The sequence below is a fragment of the Ursus americanus genome, chromosome 4 (assembly GCF_024610735.1).
Source record: "Ursus americanus isolate L20-20 chromosome 4, mUrsAme1.1.p, whole genome shotgun sequence".
Classification (NCBI taxonomy): domain Eukaryota; kingdom Metazoa; phylum Chordata; class Mammalia; order Carnivora; family Ursidae; genus Ursus; species Ursus americanus.
The window spans coordinates 8,823,296-8,840,202 of NC_142130.1; the positions used below are offsets into that span (position 1 = coordinate 8,823,296).

General features: G+C 44.0%; 2 protein-coding genes across 2 annotated transcripts in view; one reads left to right on the forward strand and one right to left on the reverse strand.

Annotated features, from left to right (window-relative positions):
• Positions 1–400: 400 nt before the first annotated feature.
• Positions 401–13,204, forward strand: LRRIQ4 (leucine rich repeats and IQ motif containing 4). Its single transcript, XM_045788742.2, has 5 exons — positions 401–1,420; positions 5,622–5,795; positions 6,980–7,118; positions 8,020–8,216; positions 12,763–13,204. Exons 1-5 carry the CDS (start codon positions 401–403, stop codon positions 12,913–12,915), a joined length of 1,683 nt encoding a protein of 560 aa, XP_045644698.1. The 3' UTR covers positions 12,916–13,204.
• Positions 13,205–13,665: 461 nt separating this feature from the next.
• The window catches only part of LRRC31 (leucine rich repeat containing 31), a 29,544-nt gene continuing 26,302 nt past the window's right edge, over positions 13,666–16,907 (reverse strand). Inside the window, 1 exon segment of the mRNA XM_045788618.2 lies at positions 13,666–15,282. Coding sequence (XP_045644574.2) covers positions 14,927–15,282 — 356 coding nt within the window. The 3' untranslated portion in view covers positions 13,666–14,926.

The window sequence follows — 16,907 nt, forward strand, 5'->3', positions numbered from 1 at the left end:
TCTCTGGTGGCTTCAAGAAAAAAAAACACACAATATTTTAAAATATTATTTTTTCCTAGGGCTCCGTTAGTGTTTATGGAAAGAGCAATCTTTTGCAATCTTCTCCATTCTACCTGGAAATAGAATCAGGATAGGGACTTTTTAAAAAAACTGAAATGAGACGATCTTTTTTCTTTTCATAGAAGTCAACCTATTAGGAGAAGCCTATATTTGAATTCATCTCCCAGCAGGAAACACAAAAACCTACATCTCATGCCGCGTTAGAATGTCAAGCCCTCGATTCAGTCAACTAAACTTAAATTTTCTCTCTCTTAAGGATATGGAGTCTCACGGCAAGTAAACGGATTTTCTGTTTTCCCAATATTTCCGATTTTGAATACTCGACCTTTCCGTCAACACAATGTCAAATGACATAAAATCAGTAGGCCGTGCATCGAAAATTCATCCAAAAGGTGGTCCACAACAGGCCTCCGGCAGAACATTTTTCATCGATGCTTCTAATCAGAGCTTGACTACCATTCCATCGGAGATCTTAGAATTAGAAGAACTAGAAGAGGCGCATCTGGAGAACAACCAGATTGAAGCAATCCCCCGGGGTATCCAGCGTTTGAAGAACGTCCGGATCCTCTACCTGAACGGGAACAAGCTGAGCGCGCTGGGCCGGGAGCTGGGCGGGCTGAGCAGCCTGGAGGGCCTGGACCTGAGCCACAACCCGCTCCTGAGCTCGTCCCTCCCGGCGCTCGGCGGCCTGCGGCGGCTGCGCGAGCTGCGCCTCTACCGCACCGGCCTGGCCGAGATCCCCAGCGGCCTTTGCAAGCTCCTGCACCATCTCGAGCTGCTCGGGCTGTCCGGCAACGACCTGAAATCTCTGCCCAAGGAAATCGAGAACCAGACCAAACTGAGGGAGATCTACCTGAAGCAGAACCAGTTCGAGGTTTTCCCTGCGGAGCTCTGTGTTCTCTGCGACCTGGAGATCATTGACCTGGATGAGAACAAACTAACTGTCATCCCGGAGGCGATCGGGAACCTGACAAGGCTGCAGAAGTTCTATGTAGCTTACAACAGCCTGCCCGTTCTCCCCGAGTCGCTGGGCCGCTGCAGCCGACTGTCGGTGCTGGATCTGTCCTACAACCGCCTGCACTCGCTCCCGCACACCCTGGCGGAGCTGACCGGGATGACGGAGATCGGGCTGAGCGGCAACCCCCTGGAGAAGGTGCCGCGGCTCATCTGCAGGTGGACCTCCGTGCACCTGCTGTACCTCGGCAACACAGGCCTACGGGGGCTGCGTCGCTCCTTCCGGCGCCTGGGCACCTTGCGCTTCCTGGATCTCAGCCAGAACCTTCTGGAACGCTGTCCGCTGGAGATCAGCGCGCTGAAGAACCTGGAAGTCCTGGCGCTGGATGATAATAAGATATGGCAGGTACTGATTCCCTTCCTGGCTGTCACTGTGCTGTCAAGGGCTTTTGCTGCCCTGAGCTGGGGTTGATGTGCTCGTTTTGATGTGGGTGCTGTTATCCTCAGTGATACATGGGAAAACGAGGCGCAGGGACCTTAACTGACTTGCTGAGGCCACACCCCTGTACGAGACAGAGCCGCCTTCCCTCCCAGAGCGGCTGGGCCCCGGAGTCTCTATTCTGACCCAAGACCAGCTCCTAATGGGGGTTCCTCACACGGCAGGTGTTTTTCTGACACCTACAACCTCAGGCCTTAATGTTGCACTCGGGGGGAACTGCAAAAACAGTCCCTAAAGAAACTCTCTCCCATGTGTGCAGGGTGGCGTGTTCAAAAATGTTCAGCATAGCACCGTTGACAGCAAGTATGGGAGACAGCCAAATGTCAGCAGAGCAACGAGCAAACAGATGGCTATATTCATAAAATTAAAAACTATACAGTAATTTAGGTGAACTGGAGCACTACGTGCCAGGGCAGCGAGACCTCAAAATTACATTTATTAAAAAGGAAGACACCAAGTTGCAGAACCTGACACCATTCATAAATTCTTAATCACACAAAACTACATACATACGCACACAACACATACTTTGTGGATATTAATATATATGTAATAAAAGTATAAAAAATATGAACTAGAAAAAGAACTCGCCAAATTCTTAACAGTGGCTGCCTCTGGGAAGGGGAGGGAAGTCAAGGAAATGAGGAGGGGATCACAGAGGGGACGCCTGGGTGGCTCAGTCATTAAGCGTCTGCCTTCAGCTCAGGTCATGATCCCAGGGTCCTGGGATTGAGCCCCCATCAAGCTCCCCGCTCAGTGGGAAGCCTGCTTCTCCCTCTCCCACTCCCCCTGCTTGTGTTCCCTCTCTCGCTGCCTCTCTCTCTCTGTCAAATAAATAAAATCTTAAAAAAAAGGGGGGGATCACAGGGGAGCTCGGTTTTGATTGCAGCATTTCATTTTATTTATTCGAAAATTATTTTTATTTAAGTATAGTTGACACATTTCATTTTGTTTATTAACAAAAGGTTTGGATGGTGCCTGCACGTGTGTTTTTTTTTTTTATTTTTAGTTTTTGAAAATTAAAAAGAACAGTTAGTTCTGTTACAACTTCAGAGGGAGAAATCAGGAGATTTGGAAATCCACGACTGTAATCAAATAATAGTCTGCTTTTCTGGACATGGACATGGATCTCCTGTGCTCACCATACTTTATACTAATCCTAGGCCCTAAAGGTTTGTTGGGGGTGTTTTTGTTTTTGTTTAATCTTTTACTCGATTTTTAATGTAGAACTCTGTGGGGGGCGCTGTTGTTGTTTTTTCTAGTTGCTGTAGTTTTAAAACTGCCTTTCAGGAAGTAACCATTCTGATGGTAATTTAGGATTTAGGAAGAGAATCTAGGGCTTAATCTCTACTTAGGTAGCAACCCATGGCGGGGGGGGGGGGAGGGGGGGTTAGAGGTTTATCAGAGGCCCTCTGCCCATCCCCCCAGCTCTTCCAGCACTGAGGTAAGAAATTCCTTTCCCAGCGGACAAAGTCCGTCCAATTCTACACTGGGAGTGAAAGGCTCAAAATCTAAAGTGCCCTTGGGAAGAATAACACATTCACTTCATTCTTGGTGAGTCCTGAATGATCCCTAATCCTTTCCTGTGAGACATTTTCAGAGATCAGAATAGAGGACGGAATCACACACGGAGGGCATCTTAACAAGGATAAGCCTCATCCAATACCAGGTTTGGCCGCAAGTCAAGCTGCGCTGAAATGTGGACGTGTTCAATATTAGTATATGGAATGTGAAAATCTCTAAGTACCATTGCTTGTTATTCTTCAGTTCTTATGATGGTGTTTCTGTGTTTTTTTGTCTCCTTCCCTCATTACCTATTATGCTAATCCCTCCAGTGACCTCCCAGTGCATTTCTCTGTATTAGACACATGGCTTTTAAGCCGGCTCCTTACCTCTCCTATCCCAAACACTTACCTGATGGGTTTCTGGCTCGTGGAGCCTGGCCAGCAGCTTTTTCTGTCCAGGTGGATGCAAAAGGAGCTGACTTCCAGTGTGTATCTAGATGGATTTTATTTGTATGGTCATTTCTGTAAAGGGACGACTCAGCCTCAGAATGACTGCAGCAGTTCGCGCATCCATAGTGATTGTCCTCCTTTGACGCCCTGCAGCTTTTCTGTACAGCCAGATTTATTCCCGCGACACTTTAATGTGACTGTGATGGCATTCATTATTGAATCTTGAATATCCTGCAAAAAAATCTTTAAACATTCAATGTGCTTTGAAAAAGAAAAGCTAAACCTGTGAGCTAACTGAACAGCAGCAAGAGGGACATTATAGGTTGTAATGAAGCAGTTAGCGTGAAAAACCTTTTCCTATTATTTGGACTACACAGATGCAGGTGCTTGGTATTAAAGGGATCCAAGTGCCTGATGAAGAATTTTGAAATAGCCAAGAAGGAAAGCTTAAACATGAGTTTCTCTGGAGACTGACTTGCTCTGATTAAAAAATAAATAAAACTATAAACATTTTATAGCACTTTTAGGAAGATGAGCCCTCACCCTACACAATAAAGAGAAAAGATTGAAGGGGGGGTGCCTGGGTGGCTCAGTCGTTAAGCGTCTCCCTTCAGCTCAGGGCGTGATCCCGGACTCCTGGGACCGAGCCCCTCATCGGGCTCCTCCGCTGGGAGCCTGCTTCTTCCTCTCCCACTCCCCCTTGCTTGTGTTCCTTCTCTCGCTGGCTGTCTCTCTGTCAAATAAATAAATAAAATCTTGAAAGAAAGAAAGAAAGAAAGAAAGAAAGAAAGAAAGAAAGAAAGAAAGAAAGAAAGAAAGAAAAAGAAAGAAAAAGAAAAGAAAGATTGCAGGTGTGTGAGACCTACTGTTATGTTATCCCTCTAGGGGGCTTACTTTTGGCTACTCCGCAATTATTTATCTATTCCCCCATCTATGGAGAGATCACGCTGAGCTGAACCGTAACCATTCTCATGAAGAAGAGAGGAATGGGTGGAGGAGAACCCCGGGTTTAGGACAGGCAACTGTGGGGAATGCTTTCCCTGTTAGGAGTAAAGTCAGACAAAAGAAGGTGGTTCAAAGTGAGTTATGAAGCCGTTGAGATATATAGCTGGGCTTTTTTTCCCCCTACAAGAAACTAGGTGTCTCTGTAACGTAATCAATAGGGAGACTGTCACACATTTTAAGAATGAGATTTTTCCATGTGGTTCCAGAGGGCCAGAAAGAGACCAATAGGTGAACATAATAGTGACATAAATTTTGGCTTGACAGAAGAAGGAAATCCGATGATTAGAGGTCTCCATCCAGGTAATGAGTTTTCATTCCAGGAGATGGTATTTAAATGTATGCTGGATGGCTAGCTGTGGAATATATTCAACCACCCTGTTCAAGGATTAGAATAGATGACCTTCCGATGGCCTTCCATTCCTGGACAGTCTGGGAGTCTGGGAAATGGCTACCCAATACCTCAAAGGGCACATAAGCCTTGGTGTTCATTGGCGGAAGAATATGGCAGGATAAAACCACGATAGTCTTCATTGTTTGCTTCCAACTGAGATTTTTTTTTTTAACATTTTTAAAAGTTTATTTGAGAGAGGGAGGGAGGGAGAGAGGAAGGAGGAGCAGAGGGAGAGGGAGAAGCAGACTCCCCACTGAGTTGGGAGCCTGATGTGGGACTCGACCCCAGGACCTTGGGATCATGACCTGAGCCAAAGGCAGATGCTTAACCAACTGAGGCACCCAGGTGCCCCCAACTGAGATATCAGCTGAAGTTTTGAGGGGTCATGTTCCTAAATTGATCCGTTCCAATAACTGAACTTATTAATATTATAGTTGCGAAATCACACTGAAAGCTTGAGTACTTTTTCAGTCGTGTCACACATTTGCTACACGACAGTTCAACAACTTGCCATAAAGTAGGTAAAAAATTGCTTTAATTTAAAGCAGTGCCTGAAAGCGAAGCGCAGAGAGGCTCCGGGAAAGAGTGGGGCTCCGGACTTCGATCTGCAGATACAAATACTGTGTGCAAACGTGTGCCAGCTTCTCATCAGCAGGAATTGCTCAATTGCTCTACCTCAAAACTAAAAAACCCCATTTATTATCTTACTGTTTAAAATAACCTTGACCTGAAACTTATCTTTTTGGAATACTTCTAGTTGCCGTCAGACTTCGGCTCACTTTCAAAGCTGAAGATGCTTGGATTAACAGGAAATCAGTTCCTTTCATTTCCAGAAGAAATCCTTCCTTTAGAGTCTTTAGAGAAATTATACATTGGGCAAGACCAGGGAGCCAAGTTCACCTCTATGCCAGAACACATTAGTAAACTACAGGTAAGCTTCCCCAGGTGAGTGGACAAAGCAGTACGTGCCCACCGATTGCGTACGTCTGCTGATACTGAGAAAACACGGTGGTGTCCCGTGGGCTGCCTGTGGAATCATCCGTGCTAGATTTCCAACCCCGAACAAGCAGTTGTTCTAACACTGTTTTCCTGAACCCCTGGATCCATCCTCAAAGAATATAGCCAAGAGGCTGTGACACGCCACACTCCTTTCCACAGTGCGGTTTGGCATGTTTTATTTGCAGAAATTGAGCCACACCGCTTTCCATTCGATTTCTACCTTTTTGGAAGAGGCCCCTGAAAATCGTACTATTTTGAAGTTGAAGTATCATACCGGTGACATGGCTAGGAGCCTGCATTTTGGATGGGTCAAGGTGACCTCCCTCCCTGCAGGATGGCAGGCAAATCAGGGTATATTTAACATTGTCCCCGGTTCCTGTGGAGATGGGTCCACACCCATGGGCTAAATCCCAACAAAGCAACAAGATAGCTTCATTCAAAGTAGCCGTGCCCTGTGTCTTAATGTATGCATATGAGATTTTTTCCGTGTTTGTAGTCCTGCAGTCTCACTAGCCCCCCATCGCGGAGCTGAGCGACAGCGTGTGTAGCACGGGTACTTCTCACCTGTGACACAGAGGTCCTGTTCCTGATTCTCCATTGCTTTGCCCTGCGTTCAGAATTCTTCCCGTCATCTGGCTCCTTGACAGGCCATGCAACACTCTCTGAAATCTTCGCGTGAGATGCAAACATGACAGCGGATTTGAAAATAGCTAACTCATTATCTGCACATTTTTACCACTTCAAACCCGGACGATGTTAGATTGATACTTGATGCAGTTTCAGTTCTATAGCAACTGCTGCAGATAGTCAGCTGTTGAAAGGGAGCAAATGATAATATATAGTTACATTATCACAATTATTTTTCCGTAAAGTTCATGTGAACAAATGCTAGATTTCGTGTTTTCTTTTCCCTTCATAGATGGGAACCATGTCTAATGGTTTTACCCAAAAATAATTTTATGTTTTGATGATGGTTCTTTAAATAAGTATGTTTTCCCTTGATTCCAATCCACGGCATCCCCCACTGAAAGAGTATGGGAACTCACCAGTGATGCTGCTTATTTTAATTCTTTTATCAATGTAAGGATCATTATGGTCTACGCTGCTGTTTTTCAGAGTCTTAAAGAGCTGTACATAGAGAATAATCATCTGGAGTACCTGCCCACATCCTTGGGATCAATGCCTAACCTGGAAATTCTGGACTGTCGCCACAACCGGCTTAAGCAACTTCCAGATTCCATTTGCCAAGCACAAGGTGAGGAATCTTAGTAGATCCTCAGCCTAGTGGAGTGTGAGGCCAGCACTTTCCCTCTCCTCCATTCACTAAAGACCAATCTCCATGTTTAGAGAGCTTAGCCCTACCCCATTACCTCCTCGCAAGTCTCACTAGTGAGACAGGGAAGGCCGGGGGCCTGAATAGTACACAGGCAGTGAGATTGTTTGTTGGGAATTGAATAGAGAAGTAAATAGCAACTACTGAGAGAATTAGCATTCGTCCATATAATCATTATACCACCAACCATACTTTACTACCTACCTACTACATGCCAGAATTTGGAGTTGGGGGTCCCGCAGCAAGTTTGCATTAGGTCACTGAAGTCACTGGAATAAAAGGAAAAGTGTTGACCCAGAGTGGTGAAATCAGCAAGGGAGGACTTTTGGAGCTGTAAGATTGGCATGAAGAATCATATATGATCCATATTTAAACACCCAAACATTTTGCACTAGGCTAAACCATTCTTTATTTGTACATGTGTCAGTTTATCCATCCACGTGACAGCCTTGTGCTGAGCTTTTAGTGGGACCAAATAAAACAATGTTTTTTGCTATAGATTAGGGCCGAGGGTCGCGTGCAGTACTCCTTAGTCATGCTCCCGACCATACATTCTCATCCTGTCCTTGGTCCCTGGAGGACTGAAACATTGTCAGATTGTTTTCGTGTGTACTATTTTTCTGTCTCTAATACTTATACACACTGGCTCCAACAACTTTGAATTGTTATAAGGAAGAGAACTTGGTTTGCCTCCTTAAATCTGTGTCTTTTGTTACACAACACAGCAGGAGACACACGTTTCACAGTAACTGGACTAAAGAATGCACATGTTAACTTTGCTGCTTCTTAAGATAAATCTATCATTAAAAACAAATTGTTTCAGCTTTGAAAGAATTACTGCTTGAGGACAACTTGATCACCTGTCTTCCAGAGAATTTGGATAGTCTGGTGAATCTCAAGGTTTTGACGCTGGTGGACAACCCCCTAGAGGACCCCCCAAGAGAAGTGTGTGCTGAAGGCATCCAGGCTATATGGGCGAACTTTAAGAAAAAAAGAAACATGAAGATAATGGCAACAAAGGTAAAATCAGCAAAAATTCTGGGTAGCACGTTCACAGTTGCTCTGGAGAAGGGCCGGTGGTAAACACAAACCTATCACAGACCATTCCGGGGTGGCTCTTTACACATCTATACCTGGTCCTCGTCGAGAGTAGGCCCTCTTATTTCCTTTATATCCTCAGAAACAAGCAACAGGATCTTTGAGCATCATCTTAGCATTTTTGCATTTTCGTTCTTCAACTCTTTGTCAGATAAGAAGACAACAAACAGGCAAAAGAAAGCCAAACTTCCAATCCCAAAGCAGTCTAAAATTCTTGGAGTAGTCACTGGGCCGAAAAGCTTATATTCACAAAGTCACTAAGGTCAGGCCGAAGAATTAGAAATGAAAGTATTTATGGAGCGGGGCTGTGGAGACCAGAGTTCTGCTCTGCCACGAACTAGGATCAAAGGGCAAAGAGCCTTTAAAAGGGAGGGGGGGCAAAGAACCTTGTCATGGCCTTCTTGCCCACCTAGCTCATGCAGATGATAGGGTGCCCCAGCCAGGCCAGGCCAGTGTCCACTTCAGGCAGTATTCCATGCAGCTGGTCCACGCCCCCATTTCCCACACCCTGACGGCCACCTTGGTCCTCCAATAGCATCCCCACTTCCGCACCCGCTCCCCATACGTGTACCCTCCACTTAGCATCAGACCAGTGCCGTTAAAACACAGGTGGGAAGTTATCACTACTCTACTGAAATCTGTGATTCTCTTTTTCATCTGAAGCAAGAGTCAGTCTTTGCTTTGCAAGACCCTCCTCTGGCAGGGGCCCTCCCCCATGTCAAACCTAACGCCCTCTCTTTTACGATAAATAGTATGTGATACCTTCTTTACTCTTCTGAAATTAAACTCAGATAACATAACCTACCAAAACCCATAATTTTAACAAATGAAAAGAATGCCTGAGCTGCAACATAAAGGAGAAAGGAAAGTAATTTATATTAATATGTATATACTCAAGAATGGCTACACTGGAAGAATGAAAATAATACTTTTTGGATACTTCCTTAAAGTATTTTGAAAAACCATGTACCCTCTTGCACAGTTTGAAACTGATATTTAAATTCTTTTCCCACTAAGTTTAAAATTATTGCAAAGGATTTACTTTTTTTAAAATATTGACATCTTAAAATAGAGCTCTTAGATCAGTATTTTAAATGTGCCCAGTGGAATCTAAATACCATTATGGGATTTGATATGTCAGTCACATCAACTTACAAAATACTTGAGCAAGCTCTTATTTTATAGGCAGAATTTTTTTTTTTTTTTAGGATTTATTTGAGATTGAGAGCGTGCACCGTCTGAGTGGGGGAGGGGCAGAGGAAGCAGGAGAAAGTCTCTCTTAAGTGACTCCATGCTGAGCACAGAGCCGGTCTCAATCCCACAACCCATGAGATTGTGACCTGAGCCGAAATCACCAGTCAGACTTGAGCCACCCACCCACCCCATAGACAGAAATTTTCTATCCTTTCTTTTTCTTCTTGAACATGTATTTCTATTTCACTTTCCCCTAAGAATTGAGCTTAATGTTTTATATGTATAATTTTAAGTCATTTATAGATCACTTTTCATACTTTCAGGCAACACAAATATTTATACAAGTTAAGTTCTAAAATTAAATTTTTTTTCTGTGACCATAATGTCCTGGATTAAGTCATATTGCAATTATTAGTGGTATAAAATTGACCAAAACACTATAAAATCCATTAAAATTTTTGGTATTTAATTTAATATTTTAATTTAATTATTTGCCCTAGAGGATTTGGGGAAAATACATACACAAATGAGAGACTGCCCCCCATAGTTTATATATCCCTGCATAAATGTTACTTATTGCTAGAATGAGACAGAGTTGACATCGGTTCTATTTTTCATTTTACAGATGAAGCGCTGAGAAACCTTGCTTACATAGATAAGTTGACAAGAATGGAGGAGGCCTCTGTGTGTGTGTGCCTATATTATTTTGTTTTAAATGGTAATGCTTCACACATCTCTGAACTTCTTCCAGATTTATATCCCCAAAAATCAGAGGCCGGGCTCTTGGCTGGCAAATCAACTGGTCTTCTTTCGATTTTCTTGAAGGCAAAGAGCTGGGAACCACTTGCCTTACCAAAGAACTGGTTACCTAGTCCCAAGGGCCAACATCATACTGCTAGTCTCTTAGTATTGGACATACAATTTTATATTAGTTTCAGGTGTACCACATATGACTTGACAATTCTGTGCATCACACAGTGCTCACCCCAAGTGCAGGCCCCATCTGTCACCATACGACATTATTACAATATTATTGACTATGTTCCCTTATGCTGGACTTCTCATCTCCCTGACTTACTTACTTTATAACTGGAAGTTTGTACCTCTTCACCCCTTTACCTATTCCACTATCTCCCCGCCCACCTCCCCTCTGGCAACCAAGAGCTCTCTGTATTTAAGAGCCTTTGTTATGTTGTTGTTTGTTCATATGTTTTGTTTTTTTTTTGGTACTACTATGTATTGTCTGGTTTTTGTGGTGTCCCAGAGGTTTTGGGAGTCCAGGGCAACACACCCTAGTCAGATTCAGGGGGCTGAGAGGCGTGCCTGAGGGGCAGCCGTGAAGCAGAGGTGGGAGTGGAGAACCAGCAGCTGGGTTCCTCGGCAGATCCATTGTAGGAAGGGGTGCGTGTGAAAGGTGAAGCTCTGGAAGTGGGTTGCCTGCAAACTACCCAAGTGTGCACAACCTGGGAAAGTCTTTGTGCACGACGGCTTGTGTCACACAGTTGAAGACTGCTCAACTTCAAGACACCAAAAAAGCCCTGCAAAAGTCTAGACTGCCTCTAGAGGGCGATACTGTTCCCCTGGAAAAGCACCACCTGACTCCTGTACGGCTGCTCTCACTCCCCATCTCCTCCATGCCATTTTCATGTCCCGAACGGATCCTCCGTGTTTTCCCAAGGCCCAAGCCTGCTCCTCCCTCTGCCCAGAGAGGCTCCCCCCGGATATGGACAAGACTCCGGCCCTCACTTAGTTCAGTCCCCGCTCAAATATCCTCATACCTGCCCTTGGTCCACCTTATCTAAAACAGCACCCCCAGCCACCTCATTCATTCATTTGCTCATTCCATTCAGCAAATACTTACTGAGCTTCTGCTATGTGCCAGGCGCTGCTGTAGCCACTGGAAATACATCAGTGAACAAAACAAAGTTTTCCGTCCTCATATTGCTTAAAGTGTAGTGTGATAGAAATAAAAACATGAAATATAAAACATAAAATTATATAGTCTGTTAGAAAGTAATAAGTGGCATTGGAATAAAGTTCAAGCTAAGGGGAACTGAGATTGCCAGAAGTAAGTGTGTGTGTGTGTTGGGTGTGTGTGTGTGTGTGTGTGTGTTGGGTGGGTTGGTGGGGTTCGATTTAAATGAGACGGTCAGGGTAGGCCTCATTAGAAAAACGACTGGCTTCGTCAGCTCAGGCTACCATAACAGTATCCCATACACTGGGTGGCTCAAACAGCAGACATCTTCTCACAGCTCTAGAGGCGAGAAGTCCAGGATTAGGGTGCGGGCGTGGTTGGTCTCCGGTGAGAGCTCTCTTCTGCCTCGCGCATCGCCGTCTTCTTGCTGTGCCCTCACAAGACAGAGAGAAGACTAAGTTACCTGGTGTCTCTTATAAGGGCACTAATCCCATCATGAAGACCCCCCCTTCATGACCACATCCAAGCCTAATTACCTGCCACCAGCCATCTCCAAAGACAATCACATTGAGGGTTAGGGCTTTTAATATGAGTTGGGGACGAGGGGTGAGAGTTCAGTCCACAGCCATGACAATTGAGCGAATACTTGAAGTACTGGAGGTTAAGCCGTCTGAATATTGGGAAGAGTGTTCTAGGCAGAAGCAGCAGCAAAAGCGAAGGCCAAGAGCTGGGGTTGTGCCTGGTGTGCCCGGCTGTGAGCAGGCCGCACAGCTGGAGCAAGGTGAGCAAGGGGAAGGAGGAAAGAGGTCCGTGCGGGCAAGAGGAAGGGAGCAGATCAGATAGGGCCTTGTAAGCCCGTTGTAAGGACCTGAGCTTTTATTCCAAGAGAAGTGGGGAGGCACAGGGAGATTCAGAGCCTACCACCACCTGAGGAGGTGGGAAGGAATAGGATCTCGGAAGGAGTGGGGGCTGCTGTAGGTAGGAGCCCAGCAGTCCAGCGACGAGGGGGAGGGCAGGTGCAGGCCCTCCTGATTCCCCTTACTGTGCACTGTCGTCTCCATGGCATTTACTACCATCTATCCAATCATACATTCCTGTGTTGGCCTGGGACATTGGCGTTTGACTGCTGTTCCCTAAAAGTCTACAACAGTGACTGGGACATAAAAGCACTGATTTTTTTTTTTATTTTTTATTTTTTTACACATTTGCCAGGATGGCTGGCCAAGAGAAAATAAGGCATAGAGTTCTGGTGACATTCCATTCTTCACATCTTTAAGGCTACATACCAGAATGAAGAGATAACTATCCCCCATCCTGAGTGATACCAGCTGATACTGTTTGGCTTTATCTTGTTTTCAGATTCAGGCATGGTGGCGTGGAACAATGGTCCGGAAAGGATTGGGGAGATTTGAAGAACTGCAAAATTTGCTAAAGAAAGGAAAGAATTCTCCAAAAGATAAGAAAGGAAAAAAAGATGTAAAAGGAAAAACTGCAAAGAAAAATAAGAAATAATTCTATGATGAATTGAGGTAATGAACCCCGTTGGATTAAGAAGGCAAAATATATAGGAATTAGATGCCTACCACCCTAAAATTATTCATAGAATCATGATTATGTATAAAAATAAAGATTCTCACTTTATTGAAATATTTATGGATTGAATGATATGATGCCTGGGAACTGTGGCAGAATAATATCAGGGAGAGGTAAGTGTGAGGGATCCCAATGAAACAGGAATGGCCATAAGTTGATAATTGTAGATGCATGTGATAGGTAAATGGAGGTTCGTTGTACTATCCTGTCTACTTTAAAACTTCTTAAGTTTATTTAAGTAACCTCTATCCCCAACATGGTGCTTGAACTCATGACCCCAAGATCAAGAGTCATATGCTCTTTGGACTAAGCCAGCCGGGCACCCCTAAAACTTTCAATTTTGAAATAGAGACTCATAGGAAGTTCCAAAGAAATGGACATGGAGGTCCATGCACCCTTCTCCCTCCCTCAGTGTTGACATCTTGCATAACTCTAATACGACACCAAAACCAGAAAAGTCATACCGGTGCCATCAACCGAGCTTATTCAGATTCTATGGGTTGTAGGTGCACTTGTGTGCGTGTGTGTGTATGAGTGTGTGTGCAGTTCAATGTGGTTTTGTCACATGTAAGCCACAAATCTCCCAGGTGCTATTCCTTTTACACACATCTACGGTCTGCCCCATCTCCCGATCCCTAAACTTTTCTCCAGCTCTATAATTTTGTTATTTCAAGGATATCAGACAAATGGAATGGCATAGTGTGTAACCTTTGGGGATTGGTTTTTTTTTTTACTCCACATAACTCAAAGTCCATCCACATTGTTGCATGGATCAATTAGTTGTTGAGTAGTATCACCTAGTACCATGGTTTGTTTAGCCCTTCCCCCATTGAAGGATATTGGTCTGTTTCCGGTTTTTGGCTACTTGTTCATAGGCTTTGCATATGTTCACGGAAACACATGAGCATAGGTGCTCATGGAATTCATGGGAAGGCCCAGAGAATGAAGAATACCACGACTGCCTAAAACATCCCCATCTACACCACCCAAAGCTCCTCATCTTGGTGACTTCCTTTGGGAGTAATATTGATTTCAAGTTCAACATGTCTTTCAAGCAATAATTGCAGTATAAATTACTAGTGAAGCAACAAGAAACCAAACATAATTTGCTTAGAGTGTATCAGAATAGAAATGTGTGGGCAAACAAATACTTCTGCCGTGCAATGAGTTTCGTGCTCCTGTAAAAGGTAACCAAAAATTTCAAAAATCACTTAGAGCAAGACAAAAAACTTTAATTAATGAATTAAATAGGTTTTACATAGAATATTCCATGTCAAAAGATGCCCAGAGCTAATGTTATTTTATTTTAACAATAAAAGATTTTACTTTATTTTAATAAGATGTGTTTTTGATACTGGGTTTGGAAGTTTTGACCACTTTTTACAATGATTTATATGTCTGTGATCATTATCGGTGTTCATGGTTTATATCTGAGATAAAAAGCACCGGAACATAAAATAATACACCTTGGAAGGATATACTTTCTGACAAAAATGGAAATACAGTACATAAGACACATACAATAGTAATGATAGCATGAAACTATCATAGCCAGTGCCTTTCACATTAGAATTTCACACACTCACACATACACACCCTCACACTTATATTTAGAACATTTATCATGCAGGAAGGGAAGAGACAGAAAATTCCAGGTCAAGAAAAAGGGAAATGTGTTACTAGAATCTAAACATTTTTGGCAGGCCTTCTAAACAGAAAGGGAACTATATATCCAAAATAAATGACACTCCATGGAAACATATCATCCTTGTCATTAGAAAGTAAAGCTGTACTTATATTAGATTACCATATACATATTTATAAAGCTTTTGTAACATCAATCCCATTAAACAGCCCAGAAGCTGATACTCCTTTGATTACACTAAGATTCATCCATGCTCTTTTCCTTCTCTAGATAATGGTTTATAGCTTAGTTAAGCCTTGGGAAATCAGCTTACTGAAACTCACCAAGGTCAAAGTGAATGCTGCGTCTGTGATCTTGGTGAAAATGTTCTAGCTCTTCCTCCTGTGCAGTGGGGAGGATCCATCTTTTCATTCCTATCTCCGTGATCTTGGAAAGTTTGGCGACAGCACATAGCAAGTGTCTAAACCATTGTCCGCAATCCCGAGAAGCTGATGGCCGGAGGCTAATATCCAGCTCAGTCAACTCTTTGAGGAACCTCACGTTTTGGCAGAAGACGGCCCATCCTGCATCACAGATGCTGTCATTATAGCTCAGGTCGAGCGTCTGTAGCTTGGCCAGGTGACCTGTGTGTATTACCGATGCTGAAAAATAAAATCACACTAAATGCTAAAATACAAGAAAACTTTCTCCAATGGCTGTTTGCCACTTCCGATAACACAGTTGTTCTAAGATTAGTAATGACAAGATCGGTGATTAGTGGCTTTGTTATTAGCTAACAGCGTTATTCAGGACACCTGAAATCGCGGTAGTGCCAAATCTATTCTCTGTGCATCCCAGGTACAGCCTGAAAATCGTTCTTTTCTCTTTCCAAATCCCAACCTGAAGAACATCCTTTTCGTCAAGTTCCTGCTCTTAGCTCTACTAGAGTCCCAGCTCTCCCTGCAGACTCTCTCTAATTCAATGTGACGAGTGACGGCTCTCTGGCTTTAACTGAGGACCATTTATATAGAGTCATCTTGCTGTTTAGTACTGTTTAATTGTTCACTGCTCATTCAGTCATTCTTCATTCAACAAGTATTTAACTGAGCACTTTTCATGTGCAAAATACACATGGGTAATTTCCAAGTCACTTTAGGGACCTCCAATTCACAGAACAATTTTCCCTTTGAAGAGCACATATCACAGTACTACCTAAAGTGGCACGTTGTAAATCCTGGTTAGAGACGAAGCTAAGAAAAGAGAGTAATGCTTGTAAGAGGAGATAGGAGAGCTGCCCACGGCAAGCAGCGCCAGCCAGACGCAGCGGTGGACCACAGAGATGAGTAGCACTGGTCTCAGAGTCGGCGGGGACCCTGCAGGTCTCCTCGTTCAATGCTCAGATCGATGATCAGAGATGATTCTCTTTCACAGCTTCTCTACTGGTGACTACCCTTTCCAGTTGCCCCAACAGAGTGAGGTGGCTCTCAGCAGGAGAAAGCCCCCACCCTTTGGGTCCCTTTCTGCCTTACAGTGACGTTCACTGCCCCACAGCCTGCCGGACACCTCAGCTCCTTCCTCGCACCCGCCTTGCAATGTTGGACGCCAGTCAGTTCCCTTCAAGTTCTCTCCCTTTAGGATTCAATGTGCCCTGATCTCTCCGTCATTCTTCACGTGTCCTGGCTCCCAGAGCAAGCAGGATGCTCCATCCCCATTGCTTTCCCTTGCCCACAGTTTGGTTCCACCGTGCGTTCGAAAGCTCAGCATTCCGCACACGCAAGAGCTGCGCCCTGTTCGTAGGTGTCCATGTTGATGTGTGGCTCTTCTGCTCCCCCAACATTACTCACCATATTCTCAAGACCCAACCTTTAGAGACAATGTGCATGCTTTTCCCTTTAACAATTTTTTTCCGTAATGGAAATGTTCAAGGGTACAAAAAAATAGAATAGGTGCATAAGCTCCCACGTCCCCATCATTCAGCTTCAACACTTACCTTCATTACACCAATCTTGTTTCACCTACTTCCCTTCCTTCTACTTTTTTTTTTTTTAGTACAGGCATCCCTCCTTTTATTGCCCTTTGCTTCACTGTGCTTCCCAGATAATTGCTTTTATTAAATTAACGCGTTGAAGGTTTGTGGCAACGTTGCATCAAGCACCATTTTTCCAACAGCATTTTTTCACTTTGTGTCTTTGTGTCACATTTTGGTAATTCTCACAATATTCGACATTTTTTCCTTGTTTGTTATGGTGATCGGTGATTAAGAGTTGCTGAAAGCTCAGGTGATGGT

Coding starts and splice junctions, on each gene's coding strand:
- LRRIQ4 (XM_045788742.2), top strand. CDS start 401: ATGTCAAATGACATAAAATCAGTAGGCCGTGCATCGAAAATTCATCCA. Junction 1,421..5,621: donor ATGATAATAAGATATGGCAG/GTACTGATTCCC, acceptor GAATACTTCTAG/TTGCCGTCAGACTTCGGCTC. Junction 5,796..6,979: donor AACACATTAGTAAACTACAG/GTAAGCTTCCCC, acceptor GCTGTTTTTCAG/AGTCTTAAAGAGCTGTACAT.